Raw genomic sequence first — 26,651 nt, forward strand, 5'->3', positions numbered from 1 at the left:
GTCACCCCATCCTCCCACCCCCTCCCTTCTGTAATCCTCAATTTGTTTCCCAGAGTCCAGAGTCTCTTATAGTTTGTCTGAAAACAAATCCATTGATAGATGAATAAAGAAATCATGGTGTACAGACACAGACACACAGATACACACGATTATAATACAGCTATAAAAAAAATGAAGTCTTGCCGTTTGAGACAACACTGAAGGAACTTGAGGGTATTATGCTATGTGAAAAAAATCAGACAGAGAAAAACAAATACCACATGATCTCTCTTAAATGCGGAATCTAAGATAAACAATAACCAAAACACCAAGCTCACAGATACGGAGAACACACTGGTGGTTGCAAGAGGCAGGAGGTCAAAGTTGAGAAATAGGTGAACTGTTTTTGTTTTTAGTTAATAAATGGAATAAATATTCTGATCCATAGTAAGACACATTATCCACTGCACCGTCCCTTTAAACTGAATATTAAAAACAAACCAAAAAACAGGCCTCCAAAGGTATAGGGAAGTTGGTGTCAGTGTGAGGCAGAAGTACAGTGTGCATTAAACAACTTTGCTGGGTCCTACACAAAAATAAATGCAAAGCAGAAACTCTAAAATATCATTCAGCCCTTCAGGATACCGTGATCTGAAAGGCCGTCTTCCGAAAGAATCTATGCATTACTCGGGAAAGCTCCAGAGAATAAATATTCTCCAATGAACCTAACTCCATGGGGCACATCTTGAAAGACAGAAAGGGGAAATACGACTTACAGGAACTCTTCTAGAACCTGCTGAAATTTCCGTATCCCCTGAATCTATGACAACAAGCCCCAAAAACAGTCAACTGCAAGACTGATCTCTCTCAAAAGTTAGGTCAAAACTCTTGTATGCCTGTGCCTGCGTAAGAAATCAGCTTGCCACAGTTACATTAAGAGAAAAAGTACTGAATGGGGTAGGAGTCAAGTGCCTCTTCCCTCTGAGAAGCTGGAAGAATTGAGTAAGACACAACAGATGCTCCATTTGGTCTTCTGCATAAGAAAGGAGGGGTGGTCTTAGAAATTTGTTTAGATATTGTCCAATTCTGCAGTCACAGTTCTACACATTTGAAGAAGTAGTCCCATTTCTGAATTCTTTGACCAGATTCAATTATTAACACCAAGCCCAAGGGAAATTTAAAAAATAAAGATGTTTCATTTGGAAAGTAATTTGACCGGATAAAAAGTCATAAAAGTAGGGGCACCTACCTGACTGGCTCAGTTGGTGGAGCATATGACTCTTGGTTTGGGGACTATGAGCTCAAGACCCACACCAGGTGTGGAGATTACTTAAATTTTTTTTTAATTTTTAAAAAGTCATAAAATTATATTCCTATTATATTATATTCCTATTATATTATATTCCTATTATATTCCAGTACTGCCACCTCCAGGCATCTCTCCTAAAGAACAAACCCACCGCCTATTTAAGGTTATGCGTGTTCCCCGGAGCTGGTACTATCACTTACACCAGGACACAGAACCTGTCAGCGCTCCCCTTGACACACTGGTCCAGTTCTGCTGAATAAGACGACTCTGGATTCCTCCAAGTAGTTGAGCTGATCTGAGTCATTCCTTTCCACTCAGAGAGGAGCTATGCCGAAGCCCAGAGACCAACTTTTTGTGACAGAAAGTTTCTGTTTACAACTACAGGCAAAGGTCACAAAGGTGCTGAAGTGAGAAATGCTATTATTCTAAGATGCTTCATGTATCAACATAAAACCATTCTTGGACTAAAGTTTTAATACAAACATGAAGTCAATAAATCTATCCTATCTCTCATCCCTGTTATGCTTTGACAATGTCTCCAACTCCTTCCTTCCCTGCTGCTCTAGTTTCTCCTTGTTTCCATTGCCAGACCCACACCCCAAAACCCTCCAGCAAAACTACCCATCACAATCCATGGAATCTCCTTGAATGGTCAAGAAACAACTCCACACCCTGACCTCTTCACCAAATGTTCTCTCAACCTCTTGTGTTCTTTCTACAGCTTCTGATTCTCTGCCACAAATGCCGCTCAAGTGAGTGAGTGATGCTCATTGTCTTGCTCTGGGTAGTTGGAAAAGCGGGGAGGGGCAAGATTTTTCTAGACTCCCTTCCCTAAGCCATTATGCTTCTACCCTTGTTTCAAAAGTGAATCCCTACACTGATACCTCTCCTTTTAATCCCACGTTACTTCTACCTCATCAGTGTTTTAAAATAACCTTTACCTAAATGACAAAAAAAATATAAAAATAAAAAATCTCTTGGGATTCCTGCCCAAGGACACAAATAGCATTTCTATTTGTACTTTCCTTTTCATTCCTGGCACCTGTCTCTGTGGAGGACGTAAACTTCTTCCCATCAAACCACCAAAGGTCAATCTCTCTAGGTGTGCAATGTCCTTCTCTCCCTTCACCCTCACCAGGGACCATGTTTAATCACCCCCTTTCTAGCACTGACATATTCCTTTGCTGGATCTTTCCCAGAAAGACACAAAGACACACACACACACACACACACACACGATGTAGTTATATATGTATAACTCCTCCTTACCTCAATCTAGCTATGTAGTACCCTCTAGCTACGTAGTAACATGCATTATATCTGTCTCTTTTCATGACCAGGATTATGAAAATGCTAGTCTTCCTGGACTAACCATGCCCAACTTTAGATCTGTTCAATTCTCAACCCACTAGTCTCTAATTCTACTTCACTAAAACTGTTCTGTGCTTACCAAGGGCATCCGTGTGGCCAAACCCTGTGCAAACATTTCTGTTTTATCCGCTCTGATCTCTCTGAAGCATATCATGAGGGTCTATGATGACCTTTTGTTAAAATGTTCTCCTCTGTGGGGGTGCCCGGGTGGCTCAGCTGGTTAGAGCGTCTGACTCCTGATTTCAGCCTAGGTCATGATCTCAGGGCTGTGGGATGGAGCCCCACGATGGGATCTGCACTCATCAAGGAGTCTGCTTGAGGACTTCTTCTCTCTCCCTCTGCCCCTCTTCTTGACAGCACACACTTTCTCTCTCTAAAATAAATAAATGTTAAAAAACAAAATGTCCTCCACCTCGGTTTCTATGCCTATCTCCAGGTTCATCGATTGCTTCCAGTGTTTTGTTCATTCCATGTCACTACTTTCTTCCTCTCTTTATACCTGCCAAATTGCTGCTTTGCAGGACCGCAGTTGTGGCTCCAGGCTCTTTTCATTATCTGAGCTTACCCTGGATGACTACTCAAATCTGGCAGTTTCACCTACACTTGATCTTGCTCCCAATTATCCACATCAGGATAAACCTCAACATTAATCCCAAGAATCACACATCTAACTGATTCCACTTAACTCTGTGGAACCCACAACATGTCTCAAACTAAATTCATTTTCCCTTCGAACCTGTTCATGCTCCCATAAACTTTTTTAAAAATTCAAGTACAACATGGGGCACCTGGGTGGCTCAGAGGGTTAAAGCCTCTGCCTTTGGCTCAGGTCATGATCCCAAGGTCCTGGGATCGAGCCCCACATCGGGCTCTCTGCTCCACGGGGAGCCTGGTTCCTCCTCTCTCTCTGCCTGCCTCTCTGCCTAGTTGTGATTTCTCTCTGTCAAATAAATAAAATATTAAAAAAAAATTTCTTTTTAAAATTCAAGTACAACAGATGATGTTACATTTGTTTCAGGCGTACAACACAGTGATTCGGCAGTTCTCTACATTGCAAAAAGCTCACTGAGAAAAATGTAGCTACCATCTGTCACCATAAAAATGATCACATTATTAACTATATTCCTTAGGTTGTACTTATCCCTATGACTTATTTATTTTATAACTGGAAGTTTCTGCCTCTTAATCCCTTTCACCCATTTGGCAATCTCTCTTCCCCCACCCCTCTGGCAACTACCTGTTTGTTCTGTTTATGAGACAGTTTCTGTTTGTTCATCTATTCGTGTGTTTTGTTTTTTAGATTCCACATATAAGTGAAGTCATATGGTATTTGTCTTTCACTATCCGAACTATCTCATTTAGTGTAATACCCTCTATGTCTATCTACGCTGTTGAGAATGGCAATATTTCATTCTTCTTTATCATTGAGTAATATTCCATTGCATATATGCCACATCTTTTTTTTTTTTTTTTTTAGATTTTGTTTATTTGTTTGAGAGCACGCAAGCGAGAAAGAACACAGAATGAAAAGGAGAAGCAGGCGCCCTGCTGAGCAGAGAGCCTGACGTGGGGCTTAATCCCAGATCCCTGAGATCATGACCTGAACTGAAGGCAGACATTTAACCGACTAACCACCAAGGTGCCCCAATGTCTTCTTTATCCATTCATTTATCAATGGACACTTAAATTGCCTCCTTTGCTCCTATAAAAGAATTAATGGTGCCACAATGCATTTATTGTCCCGGTCCAGAAACACAAGTCATCCTCAACTATGTCCTCATGCCCTAACACGTTATTAGTCACCAATTCCACCAAACTCTCTATCTCTCGAATCCATTCCATCCTTAATTTGTCTATATGTCTTGCTCACATTGTTAAAATAAACTCTTAATTAAACTCTTATTTTCTAAATAAATATTCTGTGTAATCCTTTTCCACACAACTGCAAGAATACAAACTTGTATAAGTGCTTTGATGTTAAGTATGTGATATTCTCATAGTAATTGTCTAATGTTCAATTTTATTCATATTTTCTGTATTTTCCAAATGTTCCATCCTCATCATGCTTTTTTAAAAAATAAGAGCAAAAAGAAAACTATCACGTGAAAACAAAGATAAATGGTAACATACCATGCATCGGCAGTATATCTGGAAGATGATGGTCCTGTGTATGCCGAGGCCTTGGACACAACTCGGGTCCTAGGGAGTTGGTATAAAGGCAAATCTTCTTGCTCCCTTCTTTGAGCCACATCCGGGAGTTCAACAAGCAAGCCAGGACCCTGGACATCATTTGGAATCATCACACCTAAGCAGCAAACCCAGATAGTAGTGAATACAAGACGCTTTTTTTCATCCTTCATTCCTTCAAGAAATAGTTACAGGCATCTACTAGGGGCAGAACCTTCAAGTCAGAACTCTCATTTATATTAAACTAGATAAATAAAATGTTTAATATGTCAGATGATGATAAGTAGTATGGTAAAAAATGAAGCAAGGAAGGGGGCGAGGTTCTGCTCAGTGGAAGAGAGTTAGAATTTTACATACAGCCTCATGGAAAAGATGACATTTTAGCAATAGAAATATTTTATCAAAAGAATCCCCTTAATGACTATACTCTAATCTCACTACACATTTTCCCATATCAACCTAACTGCAGGCACTCCTACAACATTTCACTTATTTTTTTTTTTAAGATTTTATTTATTTATTTTTTATTTATATTATTTATATTTCTATTATATTTATTTATATTATTTATATATTTTTAAAGGTTTTATTTATTTGACAGACAGAGACCACAAGTAGGCAGAGAGACAGGCAGAGAAAGGAAGGGAAGCAGGCTCCCTGCCGAGCAGAGAGCCCGATGTAGGGCTCGATCCCAGGACCCTGGGATCATGACCTGAGTTGAAGGCAGAGGCTTTAACCCACTGAGCCACCCAGGTGCCCCAACATTTCACTTATTTAAAAAAAAAAATAATTCCACAGAATAACAAAGAACCAAATAAAAACACTTACATTAAAAACATTTTTTTTAAATTTTAATTTCAGCATATTAACACACAGTGTTACATTACGTTCAGGTGTATAATATAGTGATTTGACAATTCTATACATCACCCAGCGCTTATGTTAAGAAAACACATTTTTAATGGGGCTGTGTTTACAAATTTCAGAATTCATTTACATTTGTTTACCTCATTTGATTCTCATACCAAAATATGAGTTAGAGGGAGGAGATACTAGCAACGATATTTTATACACAGAGAAACTCAGGCCAAGGAATTTCGCCAAGTGGCATGTGCAAATTTACCTGACGTGACATCTGTGTCATTTCCCCATTTACTGAAAAAAAGACTAGGGCAGAGTGGTGCACAGAGTCTAGGACATATAATAGAGACCTGCGCCTGCGCTGGCATAGGTCCATTAATCACCCTTAGGATACACCCCAGTAACTGATCGGAAATTCTCAGCCAATCTTTCTTCAGCATAATAGACAAATATAATAAACTGCGATCAAATGCCTTCTTTAAATCCACACATTTATAAGATTTTTTTGAGTTCTGGCTTTTTAGAAAATCAGAAATGATTTTTAAGACAGAGAGAAATTGGGGCGCCTGGGTGGCTCAGTCGTTAGGTGTCTGCCTTCAGCTCAGGTCCTGATCCCAGGTTCCTGGGATGGAGCCCTACATCAGGCTCCTGCTCAGTGGGAAGCCTGCCTCACCCTCTCCTACTCCCCCCCTGCCTGTGTTCCCTCTCTTACTGTGTTTCTGTCAAATACATAAATAAAATCTTAAAAAAAAAATAAAGAGAAATTATCCTAAAATTTTTCCTATAAGCATGACCTAAACTCTTTCCATTTCTTCATCATGAACAAACTTTCAGTAAACTCAATACTACCGCTTTTTATCTTGTCTAGAAAATCTGGAATCAGGATCTAATCAGCTGGTAATGCAACAGAACCTGAAGAGAGGATGAAAGTAATTATAATGCTCAGGGGGTACTATAGGAAGTCTCAGGGGCCTGTGCCTCATCCCTGTGTACCCTTCCCTCTTGTCCACGGGCACCTACATTCCTGCGAAGTACTCTCATCCATATCATGGCTTCAGAGTTCTGGCTTTGCCTAAGCCTGCCTCCTCCCCACTGAGGAGAGACAGGGGTGGGACCAGACTCTGGCTGTAAGGCCAACACCAGTGTTAGGAAGAGGGAACAGGCTCTATCTGCAGAGTGCTTTCCCATCCACCTAGGCTGGTAAAAGTGGCCTGTTCAATTATGGCTCTGGGTTTCATAGGTTGCCTCAGTCTGTTTAAAACTTTTCATTACCTGTTCCGCACAAAGCCTGATCGTGCCCTTTGTCCCCTCCTCCTCCACAGACCCTGGGTGCTGGGTCTCAAACATACATTTCTCATCTGTCATGGTGCCTGACACACTCACTCTTTACAGAGCAACTCACCCAGTGCACCATGGTACCCAGAGCCCATAAAACAAATCGAGTCCTCGAGGGACTATGCAGGTGTTGGGTAAGGGCCATACGGGTGCACAAGGGTTAGAAAAACAAAGGAGTTTAAAAAAAAAAAATGTTCCCGGACAAATGGAGGTTAATGTTTATAGAAGAGGAATGGGGGAAATTTTCCAAAGGTTTATACTTGGTGAGATGCAAGAACAGAACGGTCAACAAAATAAAAACAAAAAAAATCCGAGCAGAGGGGATGTGTACCGAGGCCACTGCAGGGGGAGGGAGGGCTGGGAGTTGCAATGCTGCTGAATGACCACAATTAAGAGGCATTTCACTTTCTCATTCAACAAATATTTCCTGAGCACCTGCTACGGTAACACAATCAGATTGCCTTGCCTTCCAGAAGCCCAGTTTATCGCAAGTACTGGGGATGCAAATGCGTAAGTGTGCCTGACTCTTGGGTGCAATGACGGACTTGCCCAGGCTTCTCTGGAGGTACCATCCAGGCAGGGGCAGTCAAACATCAGGAAACAGAACTACTTTCTGTCTGAAACCTAAAACTTGTAACACTAAGTGTATTATTGACTGGGAATTTATCGTGTGTGCTTCACCTTATGAATTATGCTAATTTATAGGTTCAGTTTCACAGCCCATGAAGGGTAGAGGCTCTTCGAGGCTACAAAATGTTGGCTTAAGTATAGGCTCAACAACAGCCCTTTACACATAAGGTTCTCAGAAATAATTTTCTAATTAATTGTTCAGAAAAAGAAATTTAATTGTTCAGAGATAAATCTCACATTGCCTATTACTAATAAAGTGGTCAAAGAGTCACAGATGTGAAAGAGGGCTTAGAGAACACTTAGCCCAAATCTTTCATTTTATAGTTGAGGCTTGGAGAAGCCTGCGGGATTGCTCGGTGATGCAGAGGGACCCAGGACTGAAAGAGTCAGCCATTTGCCAGACAGAACCTCAAGAGCAAAATCAAATCTTGAGTAGAATGAAGTCAATATGGATGCCGCTGAAATCTGTGTCAGCTCTGTATTAATAATTTCTCAGCCTACCTACAGTTAGCATTAATCCAAACTGTCATGCTTACTGCACAGTATCCTAGAGGCTTTCAAAAAATTTCCTTAACAGCATGTGGTTAGGAATGCTTTTCCGGTGAAGTTATACAAGTCTAACTTCACTCCCCAAACTATAATCTCTAAAAAAAAAATCAATTCCCAGGGCCTTGCAAAGTATTAGGTTAAGGGAGTGTAGTGGGCAGACTGGGGACCTCTCTACAAGATAGACCCAACCACAGAACCTATGAATGGGACCTTACTTTGATTAAAAAAAAGTCTTTGTGGATATAATTAAGTATTGTGAGATGAGACCATCCTGGGTTACCCAAGTGGGCGCGAAATCCAATGACAGATGTCCTTATAAGAGGCAAAGAAGAGAAGACACAGGGAAAAGAGAGGACAGCAGTGTGAAGACAGAAGCAGACATCACAGTGAAGCAGCCATGAGCCAAAAAAAGGTACAGCCACCAGAAGCAGGAAAAAGCAAAATTTCCCTCAGGCCTTCAGTAGCAGCACAGCATCTTGATTTAGGACTTCAGGCCTTGAGAACAGTGAGAGAATTAATTTCTGTTGTTTTAAGCCACCAAGTTGGTGCCAATCTGGTAGAGCAGCCCTAAGAAACTTATCTAGGCAGCAGAAGTCAGAGGAAGGAACTTTGAGGTCACTTAAATAACACACAGAGCAGAGCTCAAGAGGGACTATTTTCCCTGTGTTCTTCCCAGCTCTGCTGCTCCTCCCCCCACATACTCACCCCTGTTAGCCAGTCTATATCCTTTTAATCCCAACAGCACAAAGCAGCGAATGATTTTCAACCAGAGCAACTGTGGTCCCCAGGGGACATTTGGCAATGTCTGGAGACACTTGATTTTGATCAAGACTCAGAATGAGAGTACCACTGGCATTAGCATTAGAAGGCAGGAAAGCTGCTGAACATTCTACCATGCCCACGTCAGCTTTCCTCAGCAAAGAATCACTTTGTCCAAAATAGTAATGACATTGCTATAAAGTATCAATGACAATCAAACAGATATGGCCTATTAATTCAGTTATTCCTTCATTTGTGCCATGAATCTTCTCCACGTACTTAGAGGACAATAGAAATGTGGCAAATTTTTAAAAACATTATAATGGGACACTTGTGGGAGAAAAATTCCCATTTTTATCTGAGTCACAATTAGTTATGTATCATGAAAAACTGGATAAACTCTGGATAAAATCTAATCTTAGGTATTCAAAATTAACTACCCATGCTGTGTTTTGACTCACAGGGAATTGACAACTGTTATCATCTCATAGATGACTCCAATCTTTTTTTTTTTTTTTTTTTTGAGAGAGCGAGCAAGAGGGTTAGGTAAGGAGAGGCAGGCGGGGGGAGAGAATCTGAAGCAGGCTACACACTCAGAAAAGAGCCCAATGCTGGGCTTGACCTCACGACCCTGAAATCACGACTTGAGCTGAAATCAAGAGCCAGACACTTAACCAACTGAGCCACCAATTGGTGGCTTCAATCTTTAACACTAAGGATTCCATTCTATAGAATTCAGTAGACTGCTGAATTCATAGAAACCATTATATAACCTTCTATAGTGCACTCTGGCCCTACAATGCATTACTATACAACTAAGAACTGCCCAAAGATAAAGACTTACTATAAGGAGACTCATAACACATGAAGGACAGCATAAATCCTGAACAATGGCTCTATAAATCCCAATGCTGTGAAAGAACTTAACTGTCTCACCTAGAGATCTTAATAATGTAACAGCCTTCGATATTTCAGTGTTGGATGAAGAAAAACTATGTTTCAAAGTCAAGTTTTCAAAATTGTATAAGAATCAATATTGGGGGTAGGCAAGGAGAAGCACTATACTTTTAGGATTCTTTAATGGAAACTAAGTTATTAATGCACCAAAACTGACCATAATATATGGCTATAAAATGTTTCATAAATGTTTAAAATATGCCTCTCTTTATTAATATTTAACAACCCCATTCATTGAGCTAACAGTATCACTTAATAGCACCAGAGATTTTAAGTATATATTAGTAGAGACTTATTTCAGATTTAGCACGCAAGGTACTAGTTTTAGTTTTAATCCATACAGCTCATAAAAAGCAAAATCAGCCATTAAAAATACAGCCCTCACAGAAAACAGACTCTGAAACTTCTCCATTGACATACGAGCCATTCTGAAGTAGATATTCTGAAGTAGATTAATAATCAGATTTAAATTTGCATCATAATGAATGAAAATATGACAGTAAGACTTATCATATATAAAAACAAAACTGAGAGATTGCAGAATAATGTAATTTGCCTTTATGAGAAACAAAAACCACAAACCTAAATCCAGACTGCTTTTTGTTAATGAATTAAGATTTTCCAGATCATCAAATCTGCCTTGTTGACTGTTTCCTTCAGATGAGGGTATGGAGGGTAGGGAACTGATGCCAAAATTTTCTTTCATCTTGAGAGGAAGAAAGACAGAAATGCATTAGTACTGTGTGATAAACTGAGGAACATTGTAATGTTCAAACCACATAACAATGATAGCAGAAAACTGGCCCTACAAATGTATCTGCAAAGTAACGGGTTAATACAATCTATTTCTTTTTTTTTTTAACCCTGGATTTTTTTTAACAACAAAAAAAATACTGTTTTATAAACATTAATAGGTGGATTTAAGTAAATGATCAGAAAGGTATAAGAATAAAGATCTATCCAACCAAGAAAGGTCAATGGCTAACATACAACTAACTCATGGGTCACGTTGGATCACAACCTCAAAAGCTTTACCAATGATCCCAAAACAACTTGGTGGGGGATTTTCATAGCTCTAAGCTCTTGCTTCTTCCTCCCTATCACTTTTATCTGCCTGGCGAATACCAGTTACCCAAACCTAAAATAAAGCACAGTCAATGATTTTTGCACTCTCTGCTTTATTTCCTTTGATACATGTCTTCTATGGTTTCCAAAAGTTATAATCTTCCAGAACATACAATCTTCACTAATACACTTTATTATGATACATTTTTTAAAGATTTTACTTATTTATTTGAGAGAGAGAGAGAGAGAGAGCATGAGCAGGGAGCAAGGAAAGGGAGCAGAGGCTTGATCCCATGATCCTAGGATCATGACCTGAGCTGAAGAGAGATACTTAACCAACTGATCCACCCAGGCACCCCTATTATTGTATCTTACAAACTTTTATAGGCATAAAATGAAATGATACCATCAGGGCCACCAGAGGGACATACCTCAATTAAGATGAGTAACACCGTTATTCTCTATTGTTGGAAATTTAAGTCATTTAAAATAAAAAAGGTGAATGACATCTTTTATACGGTCCATTTTGTACATGAAGGTTATATTGGTCAGACTTCAATGGTAAGAGAAGGATGTCTCATAAATTGATGTACCAAATACTGTTAACTTTTTCCATTCAGATTATGAATATAGCTAAGTACAGAACTCTATCAGATATCCAATGGAGCTTACAGAACATAGAATTCAACTCAAATATTAAATTGGGGTGAGAAAGTAGCTACAACAACCTAGCTGCCTATAGAATAAAAGAAGCAAGAAGAATTTCTTAGAGAAGCAATTAAGGAAGAGATGATAGGCACTGAGTACTTAGAAGAAATTCTACAGCAAATTTTGGACTTAAAAAATGTTAATGGCAATTTTGTAACAGGAATTAGAGAATTAATATCAATTTCAATATAGAGAGTTAACTCCTTAGGAAAATGAGTTTTTCTAAATAGAGAAGAAAATAAGAACATACAATCAGTCTTAGGTAACTAATCCTCAGGCAAGAGTCGGATCTTTTTTTTTTTTTTTTTAAATATTTTATTTATTTATTTGACAGAGAGAGAGATCACAAGCAGGCAGAGAGGCAGGCAGAGAGGGAGAAACAGGCTCTCCACTGAGCAGAGAGCCTGATGCGGGGCCCGATCCCAGGACCCTGAGATCATGACCTGAGCCGAAGGCAGAGGCTTAAACCGCTGAGCCACCCAGGCGCCCCAAGAGTCAGATCTTTTGAAAAGTGGCAAAAAATTTAGACACTTCTCCAGAGAATGTATGAAGGTGGCCAATGAGCATATGCAAAATTGCTCAACTTTTCCTAATAATAGTAATTAGAAAAATGTATTAAAACCACAGTAAGATATACTACTTTGCACCTTAAAAAAAAATAAAAACAGAAAACAGGTATTGGGGCGCCAGGGTGGCTCAGTGGGTTGGGCCTCTGCCTTCGGTTCAGGTCATAATCTCAGGGTCCTGGGACCGAACCCCACGTCGGGCTCGCTGCTCAGCGGGGAGCCTGCTTCCCCACCCCCACCTGCCTCTCTGCCTACTTGTGATCTCTCTCTCTCAAATAAATAAATAAATCTTTAAAAAAAAAAAAAGAAAGCAAACAGGTATTGGCAGGCATGTGGAAAAATTGGAAAATTCGTGCACTATGGGTGGGAATATGAAATGGTGCAACTACTGTGGAAAATAGGACAGTGGTTCCCCCAAAAATTAAACAGAGACTTGCCACATGGATCTAGCAATTTAACTTTTGGGTATATACTCCAAAAAATTTAAAAAATAATCATTTGAACAGATACTTTATACCAGTGCTTACAGCAGCATTATTCACAGTAGCCAGAGGTAGAAATAATCCAGATGTTCATTGACTGATGAATGGTTAAACAGACTGGAATATACATACATACACACACACATCCAGTGGAAGCCTTATAAAGGGAGTACATATAATGGAGTATTATTCAGCCTTATAAAGGGAGAAAATTCCCAAACATGCTACAATGTGGATGAACCTTGAAGGCATCATGCTAAATGAAATAAGCCTCACACAAGAAGACAAATACTTTATGATTCCACTTAAATGAGGTACCTAAAGTCATCATAATTCTTAGAGAAAGAAAGTAGGACTATGGCTGTTTGCTAGGGGATGAGAGAAGGGGAGAATGGATAGTTACTGTTTAATAGGTACAGACTTTCAATCTGGGAAGAATGGAAAAGTTCTGGAGATGGATGGTGATAATGGTTGTACAATAATGCAAGCATATTTAACGCTACTGGAACTGTAAGCCTAGAAATGGTTAAAGTGGTAAATTTTATGTATAGTAGCCCCTCCTTATCTGTGGGAGATATATCCCAAGACTCCCAGTGGATGCCTGAAACCAAGGATAGAACCAAACCCTGTATATACTATTTTTAACTCTATATACATACCTATGATAAGGTTTAATTTATAAATTAGGCACAGTAAGAGATTAACCACAATAACTGATAATGAGTACAATTATATGGTAATAAGAGTTGCATAAATGTGGGGCGCCTAGGTTGCTCAGTGGGTTAAGCCGCTGCCTTCGGCTCAGGTCATGATCTCAGGGTCCTGGGATCGAGTCCCGCATCGGGGTCTCTGCTCAGCAGTGAGCCTGCTTCCTCTCTCTCTCTCTGCCTGCCTCTCTGTCTACTTGTGATCTCTCTCTCTGTCAAATAAATAAATAAATAAAATCTTTAAAAAAAAAAAAAAGAGTTGCATAAATGTGGTCTCTTTTGCTCTCAAAATATCTTACTATACTGTACTCACCCTTCTTTTTATGATGATGATGTGAGATTATAAATGCCTAAGTGATTAGATGTAGTGAGGTGAATGATGCAGGCATGTGTTAGGCTAGGACTGCTTCCAGACCTCAGCTGAACGCAGGTAACTAAAGTTGTGAAAGTGAAAACAGAGATACGGGGTGGGGTGCAGGGACAGAAGGGGCTACTGCAATGTGTATTTTACTACAAGTAAAAATAAAGAACCAGATCTAGAAATCTTGATGGTTTTATCCTTCAACTAAAATGGAATAAGAGAGTAGTAGAGAAAGGTAAATCCAAGTAGTTGGGTAGTATCTGCACTCTACAAATATAGATATATCTGTAGTCCAAATGGGTATTATAATGAAGACAGAAGTGATAATAACTCGACCCTTCTGGAAGGCACACTCTAAAGGAGTACTGAGAATTACATATTTTGTAAAGTATTCAAATGTTTTAACAATCTACCCAAGACTTATAATATTAGATAATAAATTTTCATCACACGAGTATCCTTCTGACAGGAGGGCAAAAAAAGATTCAAGTCCATCCTGGTCTTATGTGTGTAACTGTTATAGAGAATTAGACCACTCTATCAAAAATATGCCACTCTGGCATAAAGATTATTCCGAGAGGATGATAAAAGAGAGACAGCACATACAGAAAAGCTATCTTCCTCTGACTATTAATCATCAAAGATGAATCTAGATTTTTTGCAGCTCAGAGATGGCAGCAAGAGGAACATACTAACAAACCTAACTAAAAAAAAAAAACCCTTATCTTCCATCAATTTCCCTCCTATAATTACCTTCCTGCAGCTCTGACCCTAAAACCTAAACTCCTCTTCCTTTGTCTTGTCACTTCTCAATAAATGTATCATTCTTTGTTAAGAAGCTATATAAGCTCAAGTTCTAACCACCCCTTTGAGTTACTCATCACTGAGTTTCTATTGCACGAGTGCATGCCACACTAGTTAATAAACTGTTTTTCTTTTGTTAATCTTTCATCAGCTCCTTTCCAGGGCCCCTGCCAAAGAACCAATGAGGGTAGAGGAAAAACTTTCCTCCTTTACACTGCCATCATTGTGGAGTTCAGGAAAGGAGGAAAAGAAAGCCCAAAACAAGAAGATAGGGGCGCTTGGGTGGCTCAGTGGGTTAAGCCGCTGCCTTCGGCTCAGGTCATGATCTCAGGGTCCTGGGATCGAGTCCCGCATCGGGCTCTCTGCTCAGCAGGGAGCCTGCTTCCCTCTCTCTCTCTGCCTGCCTCTCTATCTACTTGTGATCTCTCTCTGTCAAATAAATAAATAAAATCTTTAAAAAAAAAAAAGAAGATATAATTATTTAAAGAAAATAAAATATTGTGCAGACAAGACATATTACGGCTGAAAGTAATTTTTTTTAAGAGAGAGTGTATAAGTTGGAGGGGAGGGGAGGAGCAGAGGAAGAGGGAGAGAGAAAGAATCCCAAGTAGGCTCCTGAATGGAGCCCCACGTGGGCTTCAATCTCACAACCATGAGATCAAAACCAAGAGTTGCACATTTAATTGACGAAGCCACCCAGGCACCACGGGGGTAGAAACAAGTTTAATCAGTGCCGTTTTAGAGAGCTTATAGGTCCCCTCACAGAATCAGAAATAGAAAATAAAAAGAAGGAAGCTAGGAAATTTAACACAAATTTAGTAATTAGGATGCATGTCTTTCAAATTGTGAGCAATGAATGTTGTTATAAACAAGCTTTTTAAATAGCACTTTAACAAACAACAGAGTAAGTGGTTATATAGTGAAGATCATCACTATGCACTTACAAAAGGAATTTTAAGCCTTTTGTTATGCAAACGAGTACTTGAGATCAGGATAAAATTCTGACTGATAGTATGGAGTCAAAAATTACTGTATCTCAAACAACCTAGATGAAAATTAAGATGACATATTCCAGAAACTGTATTAAATAATGGGAAGGTGCTTCTAGTGATAATGTATTTATGGACATAAATATGCACTGAAGCCATCTGAACACAATTATGTCATTAAATGTGAGAATAGGCAAAAAATTTAACATTTGGGAGTTTGTTAATGTTTAAATTTATAAAGTAAATACTGTGAATGTACCTGTGACTATTTGGTCTAGAACTCTAAAAGTTTATATACTAAAATGGGCCTCTATTTCAGGTTGCCTTATATTTGGGTAAATAGAAAATTTACTTTTTGTAGATGAAAGGCACAACAAGTGAGTATTTATGAATATTCACTAATCTGTGATTAGAATTTGCTTCTATAACTGAATATTCTGTTTGGGTTCGAGTACTTAGAGATACAGGAATGGGACTGGCAAGGAAAGAAAGCACCAATGTCAATGGCAACACACCAGGTGATTCTCTGTCACCTCTGCCCATATCCAGGCATTATTCACATAATCCCAAAACATCTGTTCTCTGGTAGATTGCACACAGTCCGCTAATCCTCTTGCATTCCATTAAGCACAACTTGTATAGCCCCTTGCATAGAAGAAGAACCCATAGCATTTGCAAAAGGGGGGAAAGAAGGATAGGTCTGAGGAAGGAGAGAGCAAAGAAACTAGCTCTGTGGACCCTCTGAGAGAGCAAAGAAAAGCATGTTCCCTACAACACTGCAAGAAAGTTGCTGATCTCACTGTGGGGAGTACTGCACTGTATCTAAACATACTGCTAAATGACCTTGTAAAAAAATACCCCTAGGAGCTCCTACATGAGTCAGCTGGTTAAGCGTCCAACTCTTGATTTCAGTTCAGGTCATGATCACAAGGTCATGAGATCAAGTCCTGTGTTGGGCTCTGCACTGGTCACGGAGACTGCTGGACTCTCTCTCTCTCCTTCTCTCTGTTCCTATACCCTCTCTCTCCCTCTCTTAAAAAAACAAAACAAAACACCTCTATATAATAATTTTCTTTTCATTTCCCTGGAAGTTAACCTGAGGCATAAAATGAACAAACAAATCTAAAACATTAAAAATGTCCCTAATGAAAATTTCCAATTGGTGACCAGTTAACCCTAATTTTATAAAAATAAAGTTTATTGGTGATCCATAGCAAGGGCAAACCTACTGAAATATAATGCTTTCCTGCCAAGTTTAAAATAGGCAATAACACAAACGTAAAGATAATTTTTAAGAGTTCAGAGACCTATTTAGTATCATACATAACACAGAAAACAGTGTGGATAAACAAGACATAAACAATGAATCTTGAGTCAATTTTGCCTTGATTTTCCTTGATAAATATAATACACAATATGAAAAATATGGAGCCCTGTCTCTCTAAGGGAACAAAAAAAATCATAAATGGCGAAAGAACTCTTCTCTGAAATGGATAATCTGGAGAAACACATCATTAAAAACAAAAACAAAAACAAACAAAAAAAAACAAGGCAAAACCCCACTATAAACCACCATAAAAGGCAACTGCAGCTTACTGACTCTTACCAAAAGTTGTGTAATACAGAAAAGATGAGTTTATACTTAGTTCAGCATTACACTATGTGGTACATCTTGGAAAAATTATTAATTAAAAAAATTATATTTTCCATTGCATTTTGTTCTTTTGAAAGTTACATGACTTTGGAACAGGGGTTGGGAGGCAGGGGAAGGAGGAGGGAAATGGAAGAGCCCTTCTCATCCCTTACCATGTTTTCCGTGCTGTAGCCATACTGCTGCGCCTCCGGGGAGTACAGACTCACCATGGATCTCGCTCCCTGAAGCTCAGGTGGTTCACTGTCATGCAACCACTGAGTGCCAAAGTGAAGTTCCTTCGCAGAGGGAACAGGAGCAGCCTCTTGAAGGTGTGATGAGGGATACAAGTCCATGGACTGCAAGTGATCTTGATATAGCTCATATTCGTCATCAACAAGCATCTCTCTTTCTTCCCCCATCTCCTGCAACCTAGGAATCAGAAATTCATGCATCTCCCAGGCCTCCTTGCTGTGGTCTATCTCTTTCTGCTGGGACTGAAAAGCCTTTCCCAAATTGAGGAACGGCTCATCTACAAGTTCTTCTTTATAATACGGTTCATCTCTAAATTCCTGTAAATAAAAGTTGCAAAAATTATTTTTTTTTGCAGTGGCACTCTACAGGGATTCGCTAGGAAGTTACCCCTGATAGAACCTCAGTGACTATATTCCTCGCCCAGGCACAGTTACCTGGAACGGCTCTCCATTACAAAGGAAGAGAAGTGCATGCTCCCTCCCACACAACCTCAACGCAAAGAAAGGGACAAACAGTAAGAGGCAGCAATCTGCCTTCGGCAAGGTGAATGACTATTCCAAAAGGGCTGTTACCCATTAACCACCTGAAAATTCTCAACCAGAAATAGGAATTTTGTTAACCTGCTGCACTGAACATTTGGCTCATACAACTTATACAGAAGCAGTACATAAATACAGACATGCATCATATCTAAGAAAGCAAAGATTTAAAAAGTCAGGATTTTCAAGCTTATGTAAAACTCAGATGGAATTATGGCTACTGAAATTATCAAAAAGCAGTATCTATAAAGATATGGGACGTATGTCTCAACTACCTTGAGTATGACTGTTTTATAATATGCCCTGTAACAGAAATGTTTATTTAATTTAATTTATTTATTTGACAGAAATCACAAGTAGGTAGAGAGGCAGGCTCCCCGCCAAGCAGAGAGCCCAATGTGGGGCTCAATCCCAGGACCCTGAGACCATGACCTGAGCCGAAGGCAGAGGCTTAACCCACCGAGCCACCCAGGCACCCTCAGAAATATGTTTTTTCAACTGTACTGAAATTATATGGCAAAAAGGAATGAATATAATATGATTTTTAATTAATTTATATTTCACTACTTAGAAGTACATACAACTGAAACTAGTCATACATGTGCAGAAACTTTGCTGAGTTCCTAGGTAATGCCTGAGGAATGTATGGATTTGCAGAGCCTCTAACATAACCCTGGGGATCCTGAAGAGTGCTAAGCACAACGAGGCTCAACTCCTCTTGAGAGATCAATGACACTTCCTACAGACCCCTATTCACTAAATATTACCAAATGCAAATTCATGCAATGAATCTACTACTTCCCATCTTTAAATTATTATAGTGTATCAAATATTGCAAGCCAGCTAATTTTTTTACAGGTGTGTTTACAGGGTATATTTGAAGATGTCATACACTTATGAAATTTTAACAAAAAATGTCTAAACTAAAAAAAAACCCACAATGTATAGTACAGAAATAAATATCAGCTTGAGGCACTGTCAATAAATTATGCAAAGACTATCACCAGATGGTTGTTATCAGGTAAGGCAATACCATACTCTACCTTCAAAGAGCAAATTAACCACAATTCATATTCAGAATAAAAAAGGAAAAGCTTCAAAATATACTTCCTAAAATTAGAGCGGAAAGAAAGCTTTGACTAAAATCTTCTGTAGGAAGTATTCGGTAAGAAGTCCTTTAGTATAGCTCTGTTTTCTACAGCATTTTAAATGCATGCCTAGGGCGCCTGGGTGGCTCAGTGGGTTAAGCTGCAGCCTTCGGCTCAGGTCATGATCTCAGGGTCCTGGGATCGAGTCCCGCATCGGGCTCTCTGCTCAGCAGGGAGCCTGCTTCCCTCTCTCTCTCTCTCTCTCTCTCTCTCTGCCTGCCTCTCTATCTACTTGTGATCTCTCTCTGTCAAATAAATAAATAAAATCTTAAAGAAAAAAAATATTAAATGGGCGCCTGGGTGGCTCAGTGGTTTAGGCCACTGCCTTCGGCTCAGGTCATGATCTCAGGGTCCTGGGATCGAGTCCCACATCGGGCTCTCTGCTCGGCAGGGAGCCTGCTTCCCTCTCATTCTCTCTGCCTGCCTCTCTGCCTACTTGTGATCTCTCTCTGTCAAATAAATACATAAAATCTTTAAAAAAAATATATATATATTAAATGCATGCCTATTTTCTTTTTTTTTTAAATGCATGCCTATTTTTAAACATTGTGTTCTCTCCTCAAAATTTTAAGAGTGTAGGGGCGCCTGGGTGGCTCAGTGGGTTAAAGCCTCTGCCTTCGGCTCGGGTCATGGTCCCAGGGTCCTGGGATCGAGCCCCGCATCGGGCTCTCTGCTTGGCGGGGAGCCTGCTTCCTCCTCTCTCTCTGCCTGCCTCTCTGCCTAGTTGTGATTTCTCTCTGTCAAAGAAATTAAAAAAAAAAAAAAAAAATTTAAAAAAAAAAAAATTTTAAGAGTGTATCTGTAGTATAAAATAAGGTATGTTTGTGCTTTGAAAATGTCTTATATTTGGCCTATGTCATTTATGAAGCCACTGAGATACAAGAGGGAAAACAGTTCATTAAAAAAAAAAAAAAAAGCGGGACACCAGGTGGCTCAGTCCTTACGTGTCTGCCTAAGGCTCAGGTTATGGTCCCAGGGTCCTGGGATTAAGCCCTGTGTTGGGCTCCCTACTCAGCTAGAGGCCTTACTCTCCCTCTGCCACTCCTCCTGTTTGTGTTCCCTCTCTCAGTGGCAAATAAGTAAGTAAAATCTTTTTAAAAAATTAAAATAAAATAAAATAAATAAGAAAGAGGATCATTTAATTTATATCTCTTTAGCCAAGAGTGAGAACAAGCTTTTGTCTTCTTTATGGAAATGTTAGCTCACAGCAAACCATTCAAATATGAAATTGATTTACTAAATACCTTGGGTGCTTCAAGTATTAAAGATGAATTTATGTCATGAATTGTTTCCGAAAGTTCAGTCTTGTCTTCATCGTTGTTTGAATGTAAAATATAATGACTTTCTTCCTCTTTATCATCTTCCTGAAAACAGAAACAATTTTAATTTTATTTTTTAAAAGATTTTATTTATTTATTTGAGAGAGCCAGCGCGAACGAGAGAGCATGGGTGGGGGCAGGCGGTGGAATGGAAGACTACTGAGTAGGGTGTCTGCAGGGCTCAATTCGAGGACCTTGGGATCATGACATGAGCCAAAGGCTAAGGCTCAACTAACAGCCACACAGGCACCCTGGAAAAAATATTTATTTATTTTTTAGCACAATTGTAGAGATGTTTTTGTCAACATGAAGCTATCTTTTACTGAGATATAACTGACATAACATTATACAACATAGTAATTAGATGTACGTATATATTGCAAAGTTGTAATAAATTTAATTATATCTAAAATTTTCAAATATACAATATGGTCTTGCTAACCAGAGTGATCATGATGTACATTATATCCCCAGGACATATTTATCTTATGACTGGAAGTTTTGTACCTTTTGACGACCTTCATCCATCTTACCCACCCCTTCCCACCTCTGGCTACTATAAGAACTCTTATAATCAAGAAAATACTCTTGAACTCTCTTCAGATTAATTCTCATCTTTCCATAAGTGCAAGGACACAATAAAACTTATACAAATTGCTTTATGAGAACAAACTTTTCTTTAATAATTAAAAAGAAATCTGTATTTGTGTCAAAGCTGCTAATTTTTTCTTTTTAAGTATTCCTAAAACTACACGCAAAAGAGTGAAACTGGACTATTTTCTTTCACCATACACAAAAATAAACTCAAAACGGATTAAAGACTTAAATGTGAGACCTGAAACCATAAAAATCCTTGAAGAAAGCATAAGCAGTGATCTCTCTGACATCAGTTGTAGGAACGTTTTTCTAGATATGTCTTCTCAGGCAAGGAAATAAAAGCAAAAATAAACTATCAAGGCTACTACAAAATAAAAAGTTAGTGCACAGCAAGAGAAACAATCAATGAAACTAAAAGCCAGCTACAGAATACGAGAAGGTATTACAAATGACATATCTAGTAAAGGGTTAGTATCCAAAATACATAAAGAACTGATACAACTCAACATCCCAAAAAAATCCAGTTAAATAATTCAGTTAAAAAATGGGCAGAAGGGGCACCTGGGTGGCTCAGTGGATTAAGCCGCTGCCTTCGGCTCAGGTCATGATCTCAGGGTCCTGGGATCGAGCCCCGCATCGGGCTCTCTGCTCCGCAGGGAGCCTGCTTCCTCCTCTCTCTCTGCCTGCCTCTCTGCCTGCCTCTCTGCCTACTTGTGATCTCTCTCTGTCAAATAAATAAATAAAATCCTTAAAAAAAAAAAAAATGGGCAGAAGACATGAACAGACGGAAGACATACAGATGGCTGGAAATACGATATGATCTAGTAATTCCACTATTGAGTATTTACTCAAAGAATAAGAAAACACTAATTTGAAAAGATACATGCACCTTAATGTTTATTAGAACATTATTTACAATAGCCAAATTTGGAAACAAGCAGCTCAAATGTCCATCAATAGATGAATGGATATGGAAGATGTGTTGTATAAATAGACAATGGACTTTATTCAGCCATTAAAAAAAATGAAATCTTGCCATTTGCAACATGGATGGAGCTAGAGAATATAATGCTAAATGTAATAAGTCAGTCAGAGAAAGGCAAATACCAAACGATCTCATCACTCATACGTGGAAGGTGGCTCAGTGGGTTAAAGCCTCTGCCTTCGGCTCAGGTCATGATCCCGGGGTCCTGGGATCGAGCCCCGCATCGGGCTCTCTGCTGAGTGGGGAGCCTGCTTTCTCCTCTCTCTCTGCCTGCCTCTCTGCCTACTTGTGATCTCTGTCTGTCAAATAAATAAATAAAATCTTAAAAAAAAAAAAAAGAAACAAAACAAACAAGCAAAGGAAAAAAAAGACAAACCAAGAAATATACTTTTTTAGTTTTAACGATTTTTATTTATGTATTTGACAGAGAAAGCAAGCGAGCAAGCACAAGCAGGGGGAGCAGCAGGCAGGGGATAAGCTGGCTCCCCACTGAGTAAAAAGCCTGATAGGGGGCTTGATCCCAGAATCCCGGGATCATGACCCGATCCGAAGGCAGATGCTTAATCAACTGAGCCACCCAGGTGCCCTGAAACAGACTCTTAACTATAGAGAACAAACTGATGGTTACCAGGATGGGGGGGTGGGGGGTGGAGGAAACAGATGAAAGGCACTTACCGTGATGAAGAATTTATAGATAGATAGATAGATAGAGAAATAGATAAATGAATAAGTAAATAAACCTTTTAAAAAGAAAATTCAACAGAAGTATAAATTAGAGTTTCACATGTTTGTCAGATATAAGATCAAATTACCAAGTCAGTATCATTACCTGTACTTCAGCAATAGCTAGTTTGAAAATGTAACAGAAAATAAGACATTATTCACAAAGGGGGGGTAAAAGCAGTAAATGATCTCAGTATTAAACTAAAAAAGACTGTACAGCACATTTAAGGAGAAAAGAGTAAAAGAAGATCTGACTAAACAGAAACACACTATGTGGGGGGGGGGAAGTATTCCTTAAATTTAAAAACATACCAAAAAAGGAACTTAATATTAAAAAATATCATATAGGGGCACCTCGGTGGCTCAGTTGTTAAACATCTGCCTTTGGCTCAGGTCATGATCCCAGGGTCCTGGGATTGAGCCCTGCATTGGGCTCCCTGCTCGGTGGGGAGTGTGCTTCTCCCTCTCTCTCTTTTTCTGCTCCTCCTGCTTCTGTTCCCTCTCTGTCAAATAAATAAAATCTTAAAGAAAAAAAAAAGAAGACGACGACTTATCAGTATAGGGGCACTTCTGTGGCTCAGTTGGTTGAGCATCCAACTCTTGGTTTTGGCTCAGGTCATCATCTCAGGGTCATGGGACTGAGCCCCATATAGGGCTCTGTGCTTGGTATGGCGTCTGCTTGAGATTCTCTCCCTCCCTCTCTGCCCCTCTTCCCACTCACACTCTCTCTCTCTAATAAATAAATAAAATCTTTTCTAAAAAAAGAAATGTAAAAAAAAAAAAGGAAAAAAAGAAATGTATCAGTATATACAGGATAATATCAAAATATTTAACAAAGGTACAGATGGCAGTCACTTGCTATCTGAAAAGTTTCAGCAATCCTGGTGTCTACCAGCTCAACAGCAGTCCTAGGTCAGAACATAGCTACCATTTATGAAGCCCTAGCTGTAAATCACGATCCATGGTAAACACTTCATATGCTTTGTCTCAACTTAATCTTCACAGCAATCCAAGTCAGGGTTTTATATTTTGTATTTATATAAAAAATAATGGCAAAATATATATATACTTATGACACTATGTGCCAGACATAGGTTTAAACATTTTAAATATTCAATTTAGTATATTCATTAACATATTAATATATGTAGGTAGTCTTATTAACCCTAGTTTACAGATGAGTAGAAAATTACATAACTAATCAGTTACACACCCAGAATTGGAACTATCCAGCTTTACGGTCTGGGATCTCAACTATGTCATGCAGTCCCCACATTACAGACAAGGAAATGGGAGCTGATGAGGTTAAAGAACTGGCCCACGGACACACAGCCTTGCAAATCACAGAACTAAGCAGAAACAGCTGTCTGACTCAAGAACTCCATTGCCAGCTCTGACCTATTAGTTCCAAAAATACAATGCAGTTTTTAAAGTCAGTTCATTTGTTTTTTTGGATCTGGTACATTTGACATGAATTTGTAGGAATGAGAAGATAAACCCCATTCATGATTAACATGAAAATATATAATATGAAACACATTATATAGACAATGTATATCAATATAATACCTGACTTAATAAAAAAAATTGTGTTCTCCTAACTTTTACATATTCACAGTCATTCTGGCCCAAGATGACTTTGGGCCACCTTCTTCACAGTCTCTTCCCTACTTTTGTAGAGGACTAAGTGAATGCTCATTATGTGATAAGGTAAGTGGCCACCAAGTGGGCCACCAGAGAGACTGAGACCTTAATGAAGATCTATGTATCACTACTTACAGCTCATGAGCAAACAGTTTTGCTAAAGGCCCCGGAAATTAAAGAAGGAATTAATGGTAATTCCATTAATTTTTTTAAAAGATTTTATTTATTTATTTGACAGAGAGGGAGTGTGTGCACAAGTAGCCAGAGCAGCAGGCAGAGAGAAAGGAAGAAACAAGCTCTCCACTGAGCAGGGGATCTGATGCGGGACTCAATCCCAGGACCTTGGGACCATGACAGAGCTGAAGACAGCAGCTTAACTGACGAAGCCACTCAGGCACCCCTCCACTAAGAATTTTTTAGAGTCCTGAAAGTGACCTTTGTCTTCATCCTTTTTGTGGCTTCCCACTCCCCTACTCACAAAGGGGAGCCTAGGCAAAGGTCCACCTCACAATTACGACGTTCCAAAACCGTCTCTGATATCCTGAAGCCTCTTCAGCTCTCCCTCCACCAGAAATAGCCCAGCAATCTGTACCCAGGCAGTAACGAAGCTCTGATTTCTGTACCACCTGACACATCCCTCAAGTGCTTCAGAGTAAAGTCATGCTGTTTAAGGCCTCCAGGACATAAATAGTTTGGGATTTCCTCTGGCAACCCAAGCAACCGGGCAAGTACTCATCAGGGAAAACAACCCCCTACCCCTGCCACAACCAAGAAGATGAGATCTCCATAAGGACATCAAGTTTCTCCCTGCAAATTAATTTGTCCAGAAATCAAACTAGGCAACTCCTGGTGTCTCATGTTGGCTATGGCAACACCCATACACCAAATATAGAAGACAAAGTCAAGAACTTTGATTAGCTATGTGCTATACTCCATTTTGAAATATTTAGAGTGTCTGATAGTATAACATACCAGCATCTTTATGGGGAATTCATGAAGGCCATGATGAGGATCCCCAACACATAAATACTACATGTAATACAGGAGCTATCTCTATCTATATATCTGTAAATGAATATATTTATCTATATTTACCTATACATATGGACATGTGTGGTATGTTAACATATTCATATAGTTTATTAATATATTTCATAGAAAAAAAGAATCTTAGAGTTAAGAAAGATTTTAGGAGTCCTCTAGTCTTGGTCAGTCTTTTCAGAGATGAAAAAATGGGCTCAGAGAAGAAAGGTAGTATAATGATGATCAAATTATTAGGACAGGGGTGCCTGGGTGGCTCAGTCATTAAGCGTCTGCCTTTGGCTCAGGTCATGATCCCAGAGTCCTGGGACTGAGTCCCTCATCAGATGCCCTGCTCAGCAGGGAGCCTGCTTCTCCCTCTCCCACTCCCCCTACTTGTGTTCCCTCTCTCACTGTGTCTCTCTCTATCAAATAAATAAAATCTTTAAAAAAAAAAATTACTAGGACAACATTTCTCAAAGTGTGAAATTCTTCATCAGAATTATAGGGGTGATTCACTGAAGAGGCAGATCCCTCAACAGCACATCCCAATGACTAGATGAGAATCTCTGAGGGCAGGACCTCCAAAACTGCATTTTAGCCAACTCCCAGGTGATCCTCATGTATATTACATATCTTTGCATTGAAACCTACTGGGCTGACTCATAGGAAAGGTAGAAACAGAGTCCAGGTTTCTTGAAATCCAGTTTAACACTTTACTAAGACTATCTCTCTGTTTCCAGAAGGGCTGCCTGCAAACTAAACTCACAACAAGTTAAGTATATAGCACTGTGGTCTGAAGCCCCCTGAGTTTATACCCCAACTCTGTCCCTTACTAGCTATATCACTGAGGATAAGCTGCTCAACTCTCCATGTCCTGATGGCCTCATCTGTGATCTCTTCAAGTTGCCAGGAGGATTAAACTAGTTAATACCTATAAAAGTTTTAAAATACTGACATACAGTAAGCACTCAAGAATATCTTCATATTGCTTACAAATTATCATCAAGTATTTTGTTGCATTGGGGAACCTCAGAAGCACCCTAAATGTAAAATGGCCCTTAGTCATAAACACTAATCTGACCTGGTACATAAGGATAAGCAGTAAGAGAACTTCAAAATGACCTGACCACACGGAGTTCTAGATGCTAGGGGTTATTAAGGCACTTTGA

The 26,651-nt window shown here is 39.2% G+C and overlaps 1 protein-coding gene across 6 annotated transcripts in view; it reads right to left on the reverse strand.

Moving 5' to 3' along the window:
* The window catches only part of PATJ (PATJ crumbs cell polarity complex component), a 366,180-nt gene that overhangs the window by 241,668 nt on the left and 97,861 nt on the right, over positions 1-26,651 (reverse strand). For 4 of the 6 annotated variants that reach the window (XM_045999595.1, XM_045999603.1, XM_045999622.1 and 1 more), the window contains exons 19-22: positions 20,436-20,555; positions 17,426-17,821; positions 10,520-10,643; positions 4,790-4,964 (exon numbers count right to left, since the gene is read on the reverse strand). In XM_045999595.1, coding sequence (XP_045855551.1) covers positions 4,790-4,964; positions 10,520-10,643; positions 17,426-17,821; positions 20,436-20,555 — 815 coding nt within the window. The remainder of the gene's footprint in view (positions 1-4,789; positions 4,965-10,519; positions 10,644-17,425; positions 17,822-20,435; positions 20,556-26,651) is intronic. The other 2 variants (XM_045999585.1, XM_045999612.1) reach the window with 2 other exon arrangements.

This window comes from Meles meles, chromosome 1 (genome assembly GCF_922984935.1).
Source record: "Meles meles chromosome 1, mMelMel3.1 paternal haplotype, whole genome shotgun sequence".
Taxonomy (NCBI): domain Eukaryota; kingdom Metazoa; phylum Chordata; class Mammalia; order Carnivora; family Mustelidae; genus Meles; species Meles meles.